Below are 16440 nucleotides of genomic sequence, written 5' to 3' on the forward strand. Positions count from 1 at the left end.
ATACGCCTGTACCCAAAATTACCAAACTCATAAACATCCCTAGGTCCACTGTTTCCGATGTTATAGTGAAGTGGAAACATGAAGGGACACGTACAGCACAAAAACGTGCAGGCCGAGCTTGTCTGTTGACTGACAGAGACAGCCGACAGTTGAAGAGGCTCATAATGTGCAATAGGCAGACATCTGTCCAGACCATCACACAGGAATTCCAAACTGCATCAGGATCCACTGCAAGTACTATGACAGTTAGGCAGGAGGTGAGAAATCTTGGATTTCATGGTCGAACGACTGCTCATAAGCCACACATCATGCCAGTTAATGCCAAACGATGCATTGCTTGGTGTGAGAAGTGTAAACATTGGACGATTGAACAGTGGAAAATTGTTGTGTGCAGTGACAAATCACGGTACACAATGTGGAGATCCGATGCCAAGGTGTGGGTATGGCCAAGGTCTAGTGAACGTCATCTGCCAGCGTGTGTAGTGGCAACAGTAAAATTTGGAGGTGGTGATGTTACGGTGTGCTCATGTTTCTCATGGAGTGGGCTTGCACCCCTTATTGTTTTGTGTGGCACTATCACAGCACAGGTCTACATTGTTGTTTTAAGCAACTTCTTGCTTCCCACTGTTGAAGAGCTATTTGGGGATGGCGATTGCACCTTTCAACGTTATCAAGCACCTGTTCATAATGCACAGCCTGTGGTGGAGTGGTTACACGACAATAACATCCCTGTAATGAACTGGCCGGCACAGAGTCCTGACCTGAATCCTATAGAACACCTTTGGGATGTTTTGGAATGCCAACTTCGTACCAGGCCTCACTATCAATATCAATACTTCTCCTCAGTGTGGCACTCCGTAAAGAATGGGTTGCCATTCCCCAAGAAACCTTCCAGCACCTGATTGAATGTATGCCTGCGAGAGTGGCAGCTGTCATGAAGGCTAAGGGTGGGCCAACACCATACTGAATTCGAGTATTACCAATGGAGGGCACCACGAACTTGTAAGTCATTTTCAGCCAGGTGTCCTGATACTTTTGATGACATAGTGTATCTTTTTGGTATGGTATGACATGTTATATGATCTGGGTGTGCCTTTTAAAGGGGAAGGTCAGTACAGGGTAGCGACCCTAACATTTGTTTCTCTGTCCCCTAGTTAACTTTGCAACCTTAATGTCTGTGACATTTGCTGACATTATATTATATTACTGGCTGGGTTTTTAACTGGCTTCACAAAGTGCACAGAGGTTGGTGCATGTTCTTGTCTTATACTGTTACACCCTTTTGTGGCATTACACAGCATTTCATGTTAGTTCCATACCGATATTGCATGTTTTGCTGCATGACATACACTGAGGTGACAAAAGTCATGGAACGGCAATACACACATTTACACATAGTGGAAGTATTGCGTACACAAGACATAAAAAGGTAGCACATTGGCGGAACCGTCATTTGTACTCAGGTGATTCATGTGAAATGATTTTTGACATGATTATGGCTGCAACATGGGAATTAACAGACTTTGAACATGGAATAGTAGTTGGACCTAGACGTATGGGACATTCCATTTCATAAACTGTTAGGAAATTCAATATTCCGAGATTCATGGTGTCAAGAGTGTGCCAAGAATACCAAATTTCATGCATTACCTCACACCACTGACAAAGCAGTGGCCCAAGGCCTTCACTTAACAACTGAGAGCTGCAGCATTTGCATAGAGTTGACAGTGCTGACAGACAACCAACACTGCATGAAATAACTGCAGAAATCAATGTGGGGTGTGTGACAAATGCATCCATTAGGACAGCGAGGCAAAATTTGATATTAATGGGTTAAGGCAGCAGAAGACTGACACATGTGCCTTAGCTAACAGTATGACATCATCTGCAATGCCTCTCCTAGGCTAGTGACCATAACAGATGAAACCTAGAGAACTGGAAAAATGGGGCTTGATCAGATGAGTCCCAATTTCAGTTAACAGGAGCTGTTGGTAGGTTCTAGTGTGGCACATACCCCATGACACCATGGACCTAGGTTGTCAACAAGGCACTGTGCAAGCTGATGGTGTCTCCATGATGGTGTGGGCTGTATTTACATGCAATGGACTGGGTCCACTGCTTATGTGTGGTTACCTGGAGACCATGTGCAGCCATTCATGGACTTCATGTTCGCAAACAATGATGGCATTTTTATCAATGACAGTACACCATGTCATCCAGCCACAACTGTTCGCAATTGGTTTGAAGAATGTTCTGGACAATTCAAGCGAATGATTTGGCCTGGCAGATCACACGACGTGAATCCCACGAGCATTTATGGAACATAATGGGAGGTCAGTTTGTGCACAAAATCTTGCTCCAGCAACACTTTCGCAGTTGTGGATAGCTATAGAGGCAGCGTGGGTCAATATTTCTGCAGGGGATTTCCAACAACTTGTTGAGTCCATGTCACATTGACTTGCTGCACTACACAAGCGAAAGGAGGTCAGACATGATATTAGGGGGTCTCCTATGAACTTTGTCAGTTCAGTGTAAGTATTATCTTCACATGTCCAGTCCATAATTGACTCTATTCAATACAGGATATATGGATAGGTGTGATATATTTTTGTGCTGTTTTGTGGTTGTTGTGTTTTGCAGTTGTTGACTGCTTTGTCTGGGTAGAATTAGGGGATTAAATACACATTATTAGATATAATATGATTTGCATCGGTATCTAATTCCTTGGTACAGTGTTGGATAGAGATGAAGTTTTTTCACCTTTGCTATAACTGATAGCTTATCTTATGATCTATGGATAATACATGTTATGTGGATACATACTATTAGTTCCTGACATTTATGCGAGTTAGATAGTAGTGCTTGTTTGATATTTGTTTTAGGGCAGTAAACAATATGTGGATGCATTCATACATGAATGTTGTTCACCCAAATAGTATCTTGTGTGGGTTTTTCATAAATTCTGTGTATGCTATGACATAGGTGGTTTCCTACATTTGGTCTTTTGATACATTTTGGACACTCAATTTATGAATATGATGTAAGTATAACCCTCTTTGGTTTGCACCTCAGCATTTCATAGCTTTGACATGTCATTCTGACATGCTCAGATAGTGTTGATGCTGTTCTTTTGCATGGACTGCTTGCACATAGATGCATATTTCTTTGGTTTACTTACTGGTTTACTATTGTCATTTCTTTTGTACATCTATCTTTTCTACAAATTTTTGTAGATTGGTGAGTTACGTCAGGATTTTGCAGGTCAGAGTATCATCCAACTGACCAGTTTTTAATCATGGAATATTTAATTTATTTATTAGGTACATTAGTGCAACATATAGAGTGGAAATTTGTTATGGTATACTATACATAATTCTATTTCAGGTATCATCAAACAATGAAAATTCCAGGATGGAATGTAACAACAATATGAAAGGGGTAGTTGCTACTCACTGTAACAAGAAGGTAATGGGAATGTAGGATGTATCGCAGGGAGAGTTTCCACCTGCACAATTCAGAAAAGCTTGTATTGGGAAGGCTCCACATGGCACAGGCAGTGAAGCAGTCAATGAAATGAAGAATGTCGTGTTGGGCCACATGTTCAGCAACAGGGTAGTCCAGTTGTTTCTTGGCCACAGTTTGTCAGCAGCCACTCATGTGGACACACAAGCATGTTGGTTGTCACGCCCACATAGAATGCAGCACATTGGTTGCAGCTTAGCTTGTAGATCATGTGACTGATTTCACAGGCAGCCCTGCCTTTGATGAGATAGGTAATTTTTGTGACCGGACTGGAGTAGGTGGTAGGAGGATGTATGGAACAGTTCTTACATCTAGGTCTATTACAGGGATACGGACCAAGAGGTACGAGTTTGGGAGCAGGGGTTGTGTAGCGATGGAAGAGTATATTGTTTATGTTGGGTGGACAGCAGGACACCACTGTGGATGGGATGGGAAGGATAGTGGGCATGACAATTTCCATTTCAGGGCACGATGAGAGGTAGTCAGAACCCTGGCAGAGAATGTAATTCATTTGCTCAAACCTGTGTGGTACTGAGTTAGGAGGGGAATGCTCCTCTGTCATCAGAAGGTGACTCTTTGGGAGGTGGTGGGTGACTGGAAAGATAAGGCCCAAGAGATTTGTTTTTGAACAAGGCTGGGAGGGTAATTACGGTCTGTAAAGAGCTCAGAGAGACCCTCAGTATATTTTAAGAGTATAACCGCTCCTCACTGCAGATGCAATGGCCGTGGGTGCCTAGGCTGTATGGAAGAGACTTCTTGGTATGGAACGGGTGGAAGCTGTCGAAGTGGAGGTATTGCTGGTCAATAGTGGGTTTGATATGGATGCAACCATCTTTGGGGTGGAGGTCAACATTTGGGAAGGTGGCCTGTTGGGTTGAGTGGGACCAGGTGAAGTGAATGGGGGAGAATTTGCTGAGGTTCTGGAGGAATGTCACCTGCAAGTAAGTGATTTCCCATTCTCTACAAGCCACTAATTGTGTGGTGGAGGATGCTTCTGGTACCATTAATTGATCCCCACTTCCCAGAGAGTAATACACTTCTTACCATGAACATATGTTCTTAAATCAGTGGATAATCTGGCACATTAAGTAATCAATTTTTTAACTTAATATGTTAATTTTTAAGCAGATTTGATTGATTATACCCATTTGTTGTGCCAAATACAGATAACAATTAACTAAAAGTTTCTACCAGTTATTATACTACTGAGTTGTTAAAAGGGTATGGGCCACTTTGCTGAGCTGATAATGCCGTAACACAGCCAAAATGAGAAAAGAACATACCATAACATTAAAAATAGTAGCTCTGTGCAATGGCCAACTTTGTATAAGGTTCAGGAAAGCCTTCTTGGCTTCTGCTGGTCCCATTCCATGTAAGCTCTGGTGATGCTGTGCCACTGCCTCGCATGGTATGTTAGGCACAAAGCGTGGTGGCAAACAGTGGGATGCCGTGTGTCTATAGTCCATCACCGTATCTCCACAATCCCCCATCTCCAGTTGTGCTTGGAGTGCTGTCAGCATAACCTACAACATACATATTTCAAACAGAAGATGTCTATTAAAGATTAGCCATCAAAATATATGCAGCGATATCAAAACAGACAACAGAACTAGATTTTGTAAGCTGAGCTAGTCTGTCATGTTTTTCCATATAAAACTAATTCTGCAGACTTTAAAAGATCTTGGAAAAGTGTGTGTGAAGTATGGTAATAACAAAATTTCATTTCAACTTGTGCATTATATTACTTTATTGGTAAAACTCAGCCCACAAAAGGTAAGGTCCCATTGCAGTACATGATTTTGCCATCAAGCATACAAGTTTTACTTGTCGGGAAGATTAATACATGTTACTCTCCCCTCATCCTCACAACGGGTATCTCTCATCTGAGTAATCTGCTCTTCCTTTTTAACATTCCTGAACCTATCTCTCTGAAACATAGGACAGTATACATACTTTTATATGTGTGTATTGACAGTGTTGGACTCTTGGCTTTTGAAAGTACTGGTCAACAATTCTATATCATAATTTTAAAGGTTAATTCCTTTCCCATGTAAAGGCAGATGTTCGTACATCAAAATGAACAAGGAGTTATCATCATCAGGTTGCTGCTCTAATAAGTAGAACAGTCAACCTTTGGGATAATTTGATCACAAGTCTGTACTAAACACTGTCCTGTTGAATATAGCTTGCCCATGGCTCACCTGACAAGAGAAGCATCTCATCAAAGCAGTTACAGATAATTCAGGAATGGAACCCAAATCATAGCATTATTAATTTTATTTTTAAAACACATTTAAGCAACAATGTAAGGTCTAATGTAACCACAGTAAAAGTGAAAATCAACCAAAAAATGTGTTCTGGGCTCATGTGTCCCACTTCTAAACTGCAATTGGAACTATCATGTTACTCAGCGACTGTAGCAATGTGTGTTTACAACAAGGAATATGCAGGAGCTAATAGGCTTAACAATCTGCTTTCTTAACAATCTGCTTTTATAAGTTTGTAATTTTATTAATTAATATTTCATGAAACTACTTGAATGTAGTAAATAACGGAAAAGTGAGTTAACACAGCAGCTACTGAATGAATAAATAACATCCATTAAAGCCATCACCTTCTCGAATGGCAAAGCTCAACATATAGGTGATGGGACTTCCGTGTTCATGGCTTGAAAAATATAATTTCATGATTAACAGGCTGCAGTGGAGGAGGTGTGGGGTAAGGGGGGAGGGGGGGGCAATTTGACAGGTCTACATGTACCTTCAAAATAGGCAACACAGTGAGCTCTGGCACTTGAGGAAGAATTACAACTGATCTGCAATCGGCTTCTACAACGCAACTCACTGAAACATCAAGCAAAAAGTTAATTTAATCTGAGCAGAGAATAATTTGTTGTTCTCTCTCCAGATCTGACATAGAATTAATGTATTTATTTCACTACATAGGGCTACAGTAGCAGCTGGTTAGATAACCAAGTCCTGCTGTATTGTCAAGTGAATGTTTAGTGTACCTGGCACATCCTTTGTGATGAAGAATATAAATGTGGATTTAATTATACTGGAGTACCAAAGAAACAGATATTGGCATGTGTATTCAAATAAAGAGATATATAAACAGGAAGAATACGACAGTGTGTTTGGCAATGCCTCTATAAGACAACTAGGGTCTGGCGCAGTTGTTAGATTGGTTACTGCTGCTACAATGGCAGGTTATCAAGATTTAAGTGAGTTTGAAGGTGGTGTTATAGTCGGTGCACAAGCAATGGGACACAGCATCTCGAAGGTAGTGATGAGGTGAGGATATTCCCGCAGTACACTACTGGCCACTAAAATTGCTACACCAAGCAGAAATGCAGATGATAAACGGGTATTCATTGGAGAAATATATTATACTAGAACTGACATGTGATTACATTTTCACGCAATTTGGGTGCCTAGATCCTGAGAAATCAGTACCCAGAACGACCACCTCTGGCTGTAATAACGACCTTGATACGCCTGGGCATTGAGTCAAACAGAGCTTGGATGGCAGGTACAGGTACAGCTGCCCATGCAGCTTCAACACCATACCACAATTCATCAAGAATAGTGACTGGCATATTGTGACAAGCCAGTTGCTTGGCCACCATTGACCAGACGTTTTCAATTGGTGAGAGATCTGAAAAATGTGCTGGCCAGGGCAGCAGTCGAACATTTTCTGTATCCGGAAAGGCCCGTACAGGACCTGCAACATGTGGTCGTGAATTATCCTGCTGAAATGTAGGGTTTCGCAGGGATCGAAATGTAACATCCACTGTTCAAAGTGCCGTCAATGTGAACAAGAAGTGACCGAGACGTGTAGCCAATGGCACCCCATACCATGACACCGGGTGATACGCCAGTATGGCGATGACGAATACATGCTTCCAATGTGCATTCACCATGATGTCGCCAAACACGGATGCGACCATCATGATGCTGTAAACAGAACCTGGATTCATCCAAAAAAATGATGTTTTGCCATTCATGCACCCAGGTTCGTCATTGAGCACACCATCGCCGGCGCTCCTGTCTGTGATGCAGTGTCAAGGGTAACCGCAACCATGGTCTCCAAGCTGATAGTTCATGCTGCTGCAAACATCGTCTAACTTTTCATGCAGATGGTTGTTGTCTTGCAAATGTCCCCATCTGTTGACTCAGAGATCGAGACATGGCTGCATGATCCATTACAGCCATACGGATAAGATGCCTGTCATCTCGACTGCAAGTGATACAAGGCTGTTGGGATCCAGCATGGTGTTCCGTATTACCCTCCTGAACCCATCGATTCTATATTCTGCTAACAGTCATTGGATCTCGATCAATGTGAGCAGCAATGTCGTGATATGATAAACCGCAATCGCGATAGGCTACAATCTGACCTTTATCAAAGTCGGAAACGTGATGGTACGCATTTCTCCTCCTTACACGAGGCATCACAACAACGTTTCACCAGGCAACGCCGGTCAACTGCTGTTTGTGTATGAGAAATCAGTTGGAAACTTTCCTCATGTCAGCATGTTGTAGGTGTAGCCACCGGTGCCAACCTTGTTTGAATGCTCTGAAAAGCTAATCATTTGCATATCACAGCATCTTCTTCCTGTTGGTTAAATTTCACATCTGTAGCACATCATCTTCATGGTGTAGCAATTTTAATGGCCAGTAGTGTAAAACATCAAATCTCTGATGTTGCTGTGACTGCAAAAAGTTCCTGCAAGAATGGGACCAATGATGAATGAAGAGAATTCTTCAATGTAACAGGAGTTCTACCCTTCAGCAAACTGCTGCAGATTTCAATGCTGGACCATCAACAAGTGTCAGTGAACGAACCATTCAAAGAAACATGATCGATATGGGCTTTCGGAGCCAAAGGCCCACTCGTGTACCCTTGATGGCTGCTTGACACAAAGCTTTACACCTCGCCTGGACCCGTCAACATGGACGTTGAACTGTCGATGACTGGAAACCTGTTGCATGGTCAAACGAATCTTGTTTCAAATTGTATAGAGTGGATAGATGTGTACGGGTATGGAGACAACCTCATGAATCCATGGACATTGCATCAGAAGGGGGCTGTTCAAGCTGGTGGAGGGTCTGTAATGGTGTGGGGCACGTGCAGTTGGAGTGATGTGGGATCGCTGATATGTCTAGATATGACTCTCACACATGAATGTATGTAAGCATCCTCTCTGATCACATACATCCATTCATGTCCACTGTGCATTTTGACTGACTTGGGCAATTTCATTAGGACAATGCAACACCCCACACATCCAGAATTGCTACAGAGTGGCATCAGGAATGCTCTTCTGAATTTAAATACTTCCGCTGGCCACCAAACTCCCCAGACTTGAAAATTATCAGGCATATCTGGGCTGTCTTGCAATGTGCTGTTCAGAAGAGATCTCCACCCTCTTGTACTCTTACGGATTTATGGACAGCCCTGCAAGATTCGTGGTGTCAATTCCCTCTACCACTATTTCAGACATTAGTCAAATCCCTGCCATGTTGTGTTATGGCACTTCTATGTGCTCGCGGGGACCCTACACAATATTAGGCAGATGTACAAGTTTCTCTGGCTCTTCAGTGTATTTAGCCCACATGTAAGTGAAATAGAGATGTCCTCTAACAAGAAGATTCTCAATCATGAACATAAAATCACAGCATCTGATGATGAGCTTTGACATTTAAAACTGGTGACTGCAAAAATAGATGTCATTTAAAGCAACTGCTTTCTATAGTTACACAAAAATAAATTATATACTTAAGGAACATTGAACAAGTGTTTGGAATATGTAATATCACTGCACCCAATGCACAAGGTGACTCCTTAACATTCTCATGATCAGCACACAAGGGGCATTGTTTTCCACAAGGCAAGGAGTAGCAGACTTACAGCTTCTTTCTCTGTGACTGGAAATCGATCAGCACGAAGACTGTGTAGAACTTGATGGTACAGCAACTCTTTTTCAACAGGATCATCCAAGTCCATGTATTCATCAAGAAACAGGTGTTTTTTGAATAGGAACAAGTGTTGTTGTGGACGCCGAGCACCTTTCATGCTACCTGTGCCAGATGCTACCTGACTTGCTGCTGCATTTGCTGTTCTGTATCGTTCCCATTTTGACATAACATCTGCTACTTTTTCTTCCGGCATGAGGCTCCGTTCTGATGAACCAAGTACTTCGTATATGGCATATCCTGAAATGAAAGAAATTTCTGTGTACTGGTTCAAAACAAAAAAAGCTTTTCTGGAGTTTCAGAATGCCTCAGAAAACACATCTAATCTTCTAACAAGATTTTTTTTTTTTTTTTTTTTTTTAAATTATGACAAACATATGGTGGTCTCTGAAAATCTCAGATTTGAGCAGAAAGTATCTAGCCTTTGATCAAGTTAGCCAAAGTGTTCCCTGAACTGTCTGACCATATGTCAATTTTTAGCTTTTGACTTATCTGTAATAGCACATAGTGTCATTCTAAAATTATTGGCAGGTGTTTTGTTCCTACAAACATCAATTTTCTTACTTTACTTCTGTCATAAAAGGATGATACAGTAGTTGCAGGACTAAGAGGGTGTGAAATATTAATCACAAAAATTATAGACTTTTAATGTGAAGATGACACACAATTAGAACCAAAACTCACCCATTGCTGTTTCTCGAAGGCCAATTTTATTTTTAACAATTTCCATGACATCCCTTGCAGTGGCAGAGGGGTGAAATTCAACTGCATGGTATTGGCCATCCATAAAATGAAAACGTGCATATATGGGCCTCCGGTTAATTGTACACAGTACTTCTTCTCGAGAAGGTGGCCACTGGCGACGACGTGTTCCTTGGGTTTTATGGAGACACTGGGAACAGAAAGACCACATAATTTCACAAAATTATAATATTGCCATACACAGTTTATACCACAGAAAATAAGATTTGCATCAATGTCACACTCAAACCTCTGTAGTGCCATGTGTCCAGAGAACCCAATCTAGAAATGTTAAATTCACACAAAGAAAGAGGGAATTGTTAGTACTTACTTTCAAGAAACACTTGTTTCTAGAACAGCTTAAAAATACATAATATAGTACTTCAATTTTATAAACTATAGCTTTGAGAATAAATAAAGAAGTTTGTTGGAAGCAGCAGTTTATTCAGAAACAAGGTTAAGAAGAAACAATGAACTGCACAGAACAAGGCTAACAAGAAACAAAAGGAACAAAGTCCTTTTTAATTTAATTATTTAGTAGTTTTGTTACTTCTCTTTGGCCATCTTTCTTTACGTGAATTTAACATTTCTATTGAGCAGTGTTTTATCCAAATCATTAACTTAAGAAACAATACTACTTTGTTAAGTGTATTGAGTAGCACTACCTTCAGTATTAGAGCTTAACGTTAGAAGAGATTTTTCAAATGCTACAAGTGCTCTTTAAATCAGCCCAGTTTTTCAAACAGGGGTTGACGAAGTCAGTTGGTTCCACCGGTCTGACTAAAAAACTGTACAATCCAATAAGAATCACACAGACTGAAGTGCACACAATAAAATTACCTCATTTAAAGCTTTTGAAATATTCTGAGGGCAAAACACAATAGTTTTAATCTCATATACACACAACACAGTAAAATCTCCTGTGAAAAAATAAAATCATCTAAAACTCAGTACTTTTTTTAATTAAGCTCACCTTTTCAGCAAATCGTGCATACTTCCCTTCCTCTGTGATATAATCAGATGCACATCTACGGAGATGAGCAGCAAGATATTTGCGTACTGGTTTGCTTGGTGGAAGAATAACTGAACAAGCAAGTGAAAGCAGTGCCCAGTGTCGTAAATTAACCCTTGAGTTAGGATCAGGATGGTCTGTAGTTTGCTTGATCAACTGCAAGTACAGTTCTACAAGTAAACTATCTTTACGCATACATCGTTCCATCACCACCTGCATTTGCCTGATGTGGTCATCTTCCATATTCCGAACTGCATCACCTGAGAAGTCAAAAATAGTTAAGTTCTTGGTATGTTTATTACAGTATCAACTCAAAAACTTTGCTATTTGCATCAAATAAAAATTCAGTTGATAAAACCAAAAAATTACAAGTGGACAGAATGATTGGACAATACCTGCCAGTATAAGCTGAATTTCCAAAACCTGTCAATATACACATTAAAAAGTAGATAACAGCTCTCAGAACTGTTAGTTCCTACGTCAAAGAGGAACAAGGGACAGTTTGGGGAAAGACGGAAAGAAAGATGTTCAACTTCCCGCTCAAATTCTTAATTCACCATTGACCATGTACTGTGGAATAGTGTTTATAAGTGATAGCATGTTACAAGTGTAAGTGAAAATATCAAAAATTACATGTACAAATTAAATATTGTATAATAACCAGTTATATAGCTTTAAAATTAGAATCTTAAAAATTAATTTCAACATTAAAAGTATCAAAGAATTCTTTTATACTCCAGAATGGATTGTCAGCCAGCCAGTTAAAGAGTTTATTTTGAGACTGTTTAAAGTTGTGGTCAGAGCAGAATGTGATAATTTATTATATGTCTTCAAACAATTCACTTTCTCGTCTTTGTCAGTCTTTCCCCAGATACGTTAATACTCAATTTGCCTCTGGTGTCACAATAATGAATTTCTCTCTAGTACCAAAATCTGTTATTTTTTACAATGTGGATTAACAAGAAATGGGTATAACGATTTAAAACTGTCAATATTTTGACCTTAGTAAACACAGGACAGCAATGCTCTTTGGGGCCAACCTTATAAATTATTCATAGTACCTTTTTCTGTATAAGTAGAGCATTTCTGATAAGACAAGAGTGTCCAAACAACAACATTCTCTAAGGTATTTATGACTGAAAAATTCTAAAGTAAGCTATTCTTAGATATTCCTTGCTAACTATATAACTAAATTTCCGCATGAGATGTATTTGCAGACACAGTTGATGTGGGGTTCCCAGTTCAGTTTCAAGTTGACACATATTTCTATAACTTTTACAGAGTTTGATTCAACTTCTTTAGACAGCCTAAGAATAAAGTGTTGGGTTTTCTCTGGACTACACACTAGTCTGTTAGGTAGAAACCAACTGACAGCTAATGCAAAAGGCATTATGCATATTCTGATGTAAATCTGATACTTCTTGATCTGTAGTTAGTAATGTCACAAAAAATAACTGAATGAGTCCCAACAAAATGTAGAAAACCATTAACTGCTACAATGAAGAGGAATGGTGAAAGGAAAGAACCTTGAGTACACCAGGTGTGACTTCCTTTAGAAAAAAATGCCAATCTTTAACTAACACAAAATGTCTCCTATTTTTTAAATAAAAGTTAATTATTTCTAATGGTGAGTTATTTATTCCATAAAACTGCAGTTTAGCATATAAAATGTCAAAAGAAATACAATCAAAAGGCTTATTTAAGTCACACAATGTGAGCGACACTGTATTCTGTATTTCAAATGCTGTTAATGTCTGATCTAAAATTTCAATGACAGCGGAGGTAGTATCTTTTCCTTCTCATAAACCATGTTGTCTATTGCAGAGAAGGCATGTTTTAATATATAGGAACAACAGATAATGAACGGTAGTTTTGGGGGAACTGCTTCTCACCATTTTCGAATACTGATACAACTTTTGAAATTTTGAGGTGATCCTGTAGAAGTCCAAATTCTAAGCATTTATTAATGATGAAAGTGAGTGGTTTGCAAATAATATACACTGAAGAGCCTAAGAAACTGGTACACCTGCCTAATATTGTGTAGGGCCCCCACGAGCATGCAGAAGTGCCACAACGCGATGAGGCTTGGACTCCACAGATGTCTGAAGTAGTGCTGGTGGGAACTGACATCATGAATCCCACAGGGTTGTCCATGAATCCATAAGAGTACGAGGGGGCAGAGATCTCTCCTGAACAGCACATTGCACAGCATCCCAGACAGGGATGTCTAGGGAGTTTGGTGGCCAGCGGAAGTTTTTAAACTTAGAAGTGTGTTCCTGGAGCCACTCTGTAGCAATTCTGGATGTGTGAGGTGTCACACTGACCTGCTGGAATTTCCCAAGTCCGTCAGAATGCACAATGGGCATGCATGGACACAGGTGATCAGACAGGGCGCTTGCATACACGTCACCTGTCAGAGTTGTATCGAGACGAATCAGGGGTCCCACATCACTGTAACTGCACATGCCCCACACCATTACAGAGCCTCCACCAGCTTGAATAGTCCCTTGCTGACATGCAGGGTCTCTGGACTCATGAGGTTGTCTCCATACCCGTACATGTCCATCTGCTCAATAAAATTTGAAACGAGACTCATCCGACCAGGGAACATGTTTCCAGTCACCAACAGTTCAATGTCAGTGCTGACGGGCCCAGGCAGGGCATAAAGCTTTGTGTCATGCAGTCATTAAGAGTACACGAGTGGGCCTCCAGCTCCGGAAGCTCATATCGATGGTGTTTCATTGAATAGTTTGCACGCTGACACTTGTTGATGGCCTGGCATTGAAATCTGCAGCAATTTGCAGAAGGGTTGCACTTCTATCACACTGTATGATTCTCTTCAGTCACTGTTGGTCCTGTTCTTGCATGATCTTTTTCTGGCCACAGCAGTGTAGGAGATTTGATGTTTTACCAGATTCCTGATATTCACAGTACATTTGTGAAATAATCGTACAGGAAAATTACCACTTCATCGCTACTTCAGAGATGCTGTGACCCATCAATCATGGGCCGACTATAGCACCATGTTCAAACTCACAAAAGTCTTGATAACCTGCCATTGCAGCAGCAGTAATCAATGTAACAACTGCACCAGACACTTGTTGTCTTATATAGACACTGCTGACTGCAGCACCATATTCTGTATTTGAATATGCATGCCTATACCACTTTCTTTGGCGCTTCAGTGTATAATCTCCTTTCTATTATGTAGTCAGATAGCCAACTTTCAGAATTTGAGAATTTTGATACAGCTTTTAAACTGTCTGTGTGTGTAACGAGATCCCAATGGAATTCTTTTGCATTCAAGGAATCTGTTTAACAGTTGCACATGTGTCTGACTGAAAAAAAATTGTCTCAGTTAATGTACTGAAGTAGTTAAGTATTTATTTAGGTTCTCTGCATCAGTCTGAATTTTTGTTGAGTTTGGTCAGTAATGTGTTGTGTTACATTGTCTCAAGTTGCCCTGCAACTGTTGGGGGTTTCTATGAGGAACTGATGCCCTCAGCAGTTTTGTCCCTTAGGAATTCACACACATTTGAACATTCCTATGTATTTCTCAGAAATTTTTATAAAACTTGTCACTCTGCTCTGTACCACATTTATAATTATTTTTATACATTTAATGTGAACATGGATTTTAGTGACAGCTGTCAAAGTGGAGGCACTGTTGCTAGCTGGTGTGCTTGATGTGAACAGATGTACTTATGGAGCAACCTGAGAGGTGGATATCAGCATCTAGGTAGGTGGCTCATTGAGTTGAGAAAGAACGAATGATGTACTGATTGAATGAATGGATGACTGCAAGAGAAGGACTCAGCTGGAGTCTGAGTCACCTGCCCCGTCTTTCCAATCTTACCCAATATATTCCTCTTTCCTCTCTGAGGAAGGAACTAATGTGTGCAAGAGATTGATATTTTCAACTTTTTAATGTATCTATTGGCAGCACTTGAAATTGCACCTACTGATTGTAAGTATGGCTCAACCAGGCTGTTTTCTTGTAAGAAAACTACAGTATGTTTTGCATAAATTAGATCAGCAAACATGAAGAATACTAATACATATCCGGAGGGCATCCAGTGACATTTGGTGACAAAGGAAGATAGAGCAAAACCGTTCTAGCAACAAACTTAAAAAAAAAGCAACATGTTCCACAACATATTTCATTGAGCTCAACATAATACCAAAGGCAGTGAGAATTTTGGCTTCAGGCATAATTAATAAACTCAGTTATCAAGTTCACAACCAAAAATTAGTGAAATTAAGTAAAACAACTGTATGGCATTAATGGCCGTGAGTCCTCCCTTTTGGAATTTCAGCCACTGAGTTGCAAATCTTTTCAGTTGATGCCACATTTGGTGACCTGTTTGGCAGTCAGACATGCTGACCACTCCCCAAAGGCAGTGTACACAAAAACTTGGTAAATTATTCTAATGCATCCTTTTAATGTAAAGCTTCACTGTGGGATATATGAATTTTCAACCAACCTTCACCAGGTTTCAACAGTCCCTCCCCTTGACCTCACAACCGGTTGGCCCACTCGTCCTGTGGTCTGACTGACCTACCCTTCCTTTTCAACCTTCCCCAACCTGTACACCTTTTCTCATCACTTCTGAAAGCCAGTATACTGTTGTATTTTTATATGTGACTATTAGCACTACTGAAGTTTAATGTCCTGAAGTTAAGTTATGACCAGAAATTCTGGCTCTTAATTTTATAATTTTCTTGAGTGAAATTTTTTTTTTTTTTTTTTTTTTTTTTTTTTTTTTTTTTTTTTTTTTTGAAATATTGTTTATGTGGTACATTTCCCCATAACCCAATACAGTTCAAAAGGAATAGTGATGTATTAAGGTTGACTTTGGCACAAAAAGGCGTGCACAAAGAAGCAAAAAATTTTTTGATCATCTATCCAATGATCCAAGTTGTAAATGGTCAGCTTGTAGCTGTACTCACACATGAATGTAAGATGACTCACTCCATTCCTCTGCAATAAATCATACAAATTACCCATAGAACTAATTAACTAATGAACTAACTACATCAAACACATGAAATGGTAACAATTTGGTTCATAAATGTGAGAAATAAGAAAAAATATCAGTCACTGTGGAAGCACATACGTGTATCATTACACTAATGCTAACATATCTGTCATGGGAGATATAAAATGGAATGAGCATATAAGGATGA

General features: G+C 40.0%; 1 protein-coding gene across 1 annotated transcript in view; it reads right to left on the reverse strand.

Moving 5' to 3' along the window:
* LOC126480634 (myosin-I heavy chain) overlaps positions 1 to 16440 on the reverse strand; it is an 804636-nt gene that overhangs the window by 16732 nt on the left and 771464 nt on the right. The window contains exons 30-33 of the mRNA XM_050103881.1: positions 11215 to 11513; positions 10185 to 10392; positions 9436 to 9740; positions 4806 to 5045 (exon numbers count right to left, since the gene is read on the reverse strand). Coding sequence (XP_049959838.1) covers positions 4806 to 5045; positions 9436 to 9740; positions 10185 to 10392; positions 11215 to 11513 — 1052 coding nt within the window. The remainder of the gene's footprint in view (positions 1 to 4805; positions 5046 to 9435; positions 9741 to 10184; positions 10393 to 11214; positions 11514 to 16440) is intronic.

Source organism: Schistocerca serialis, chromosome 1, assembly GCF_023864345.2.
Source record: "Schistocerca serialis cubense isolate TAMUIC-IGC-003099 chromosome 1, iqSchSeri2.2, whole genome shotgun sequence".
NCBI classification, from domain to species: domain Eukaryota; kingdom Metazoa; phylum Arthropoda; class Insecta; order Orthoptera; family Acrididae; genus Schistocerca; species Schistocerca serialis.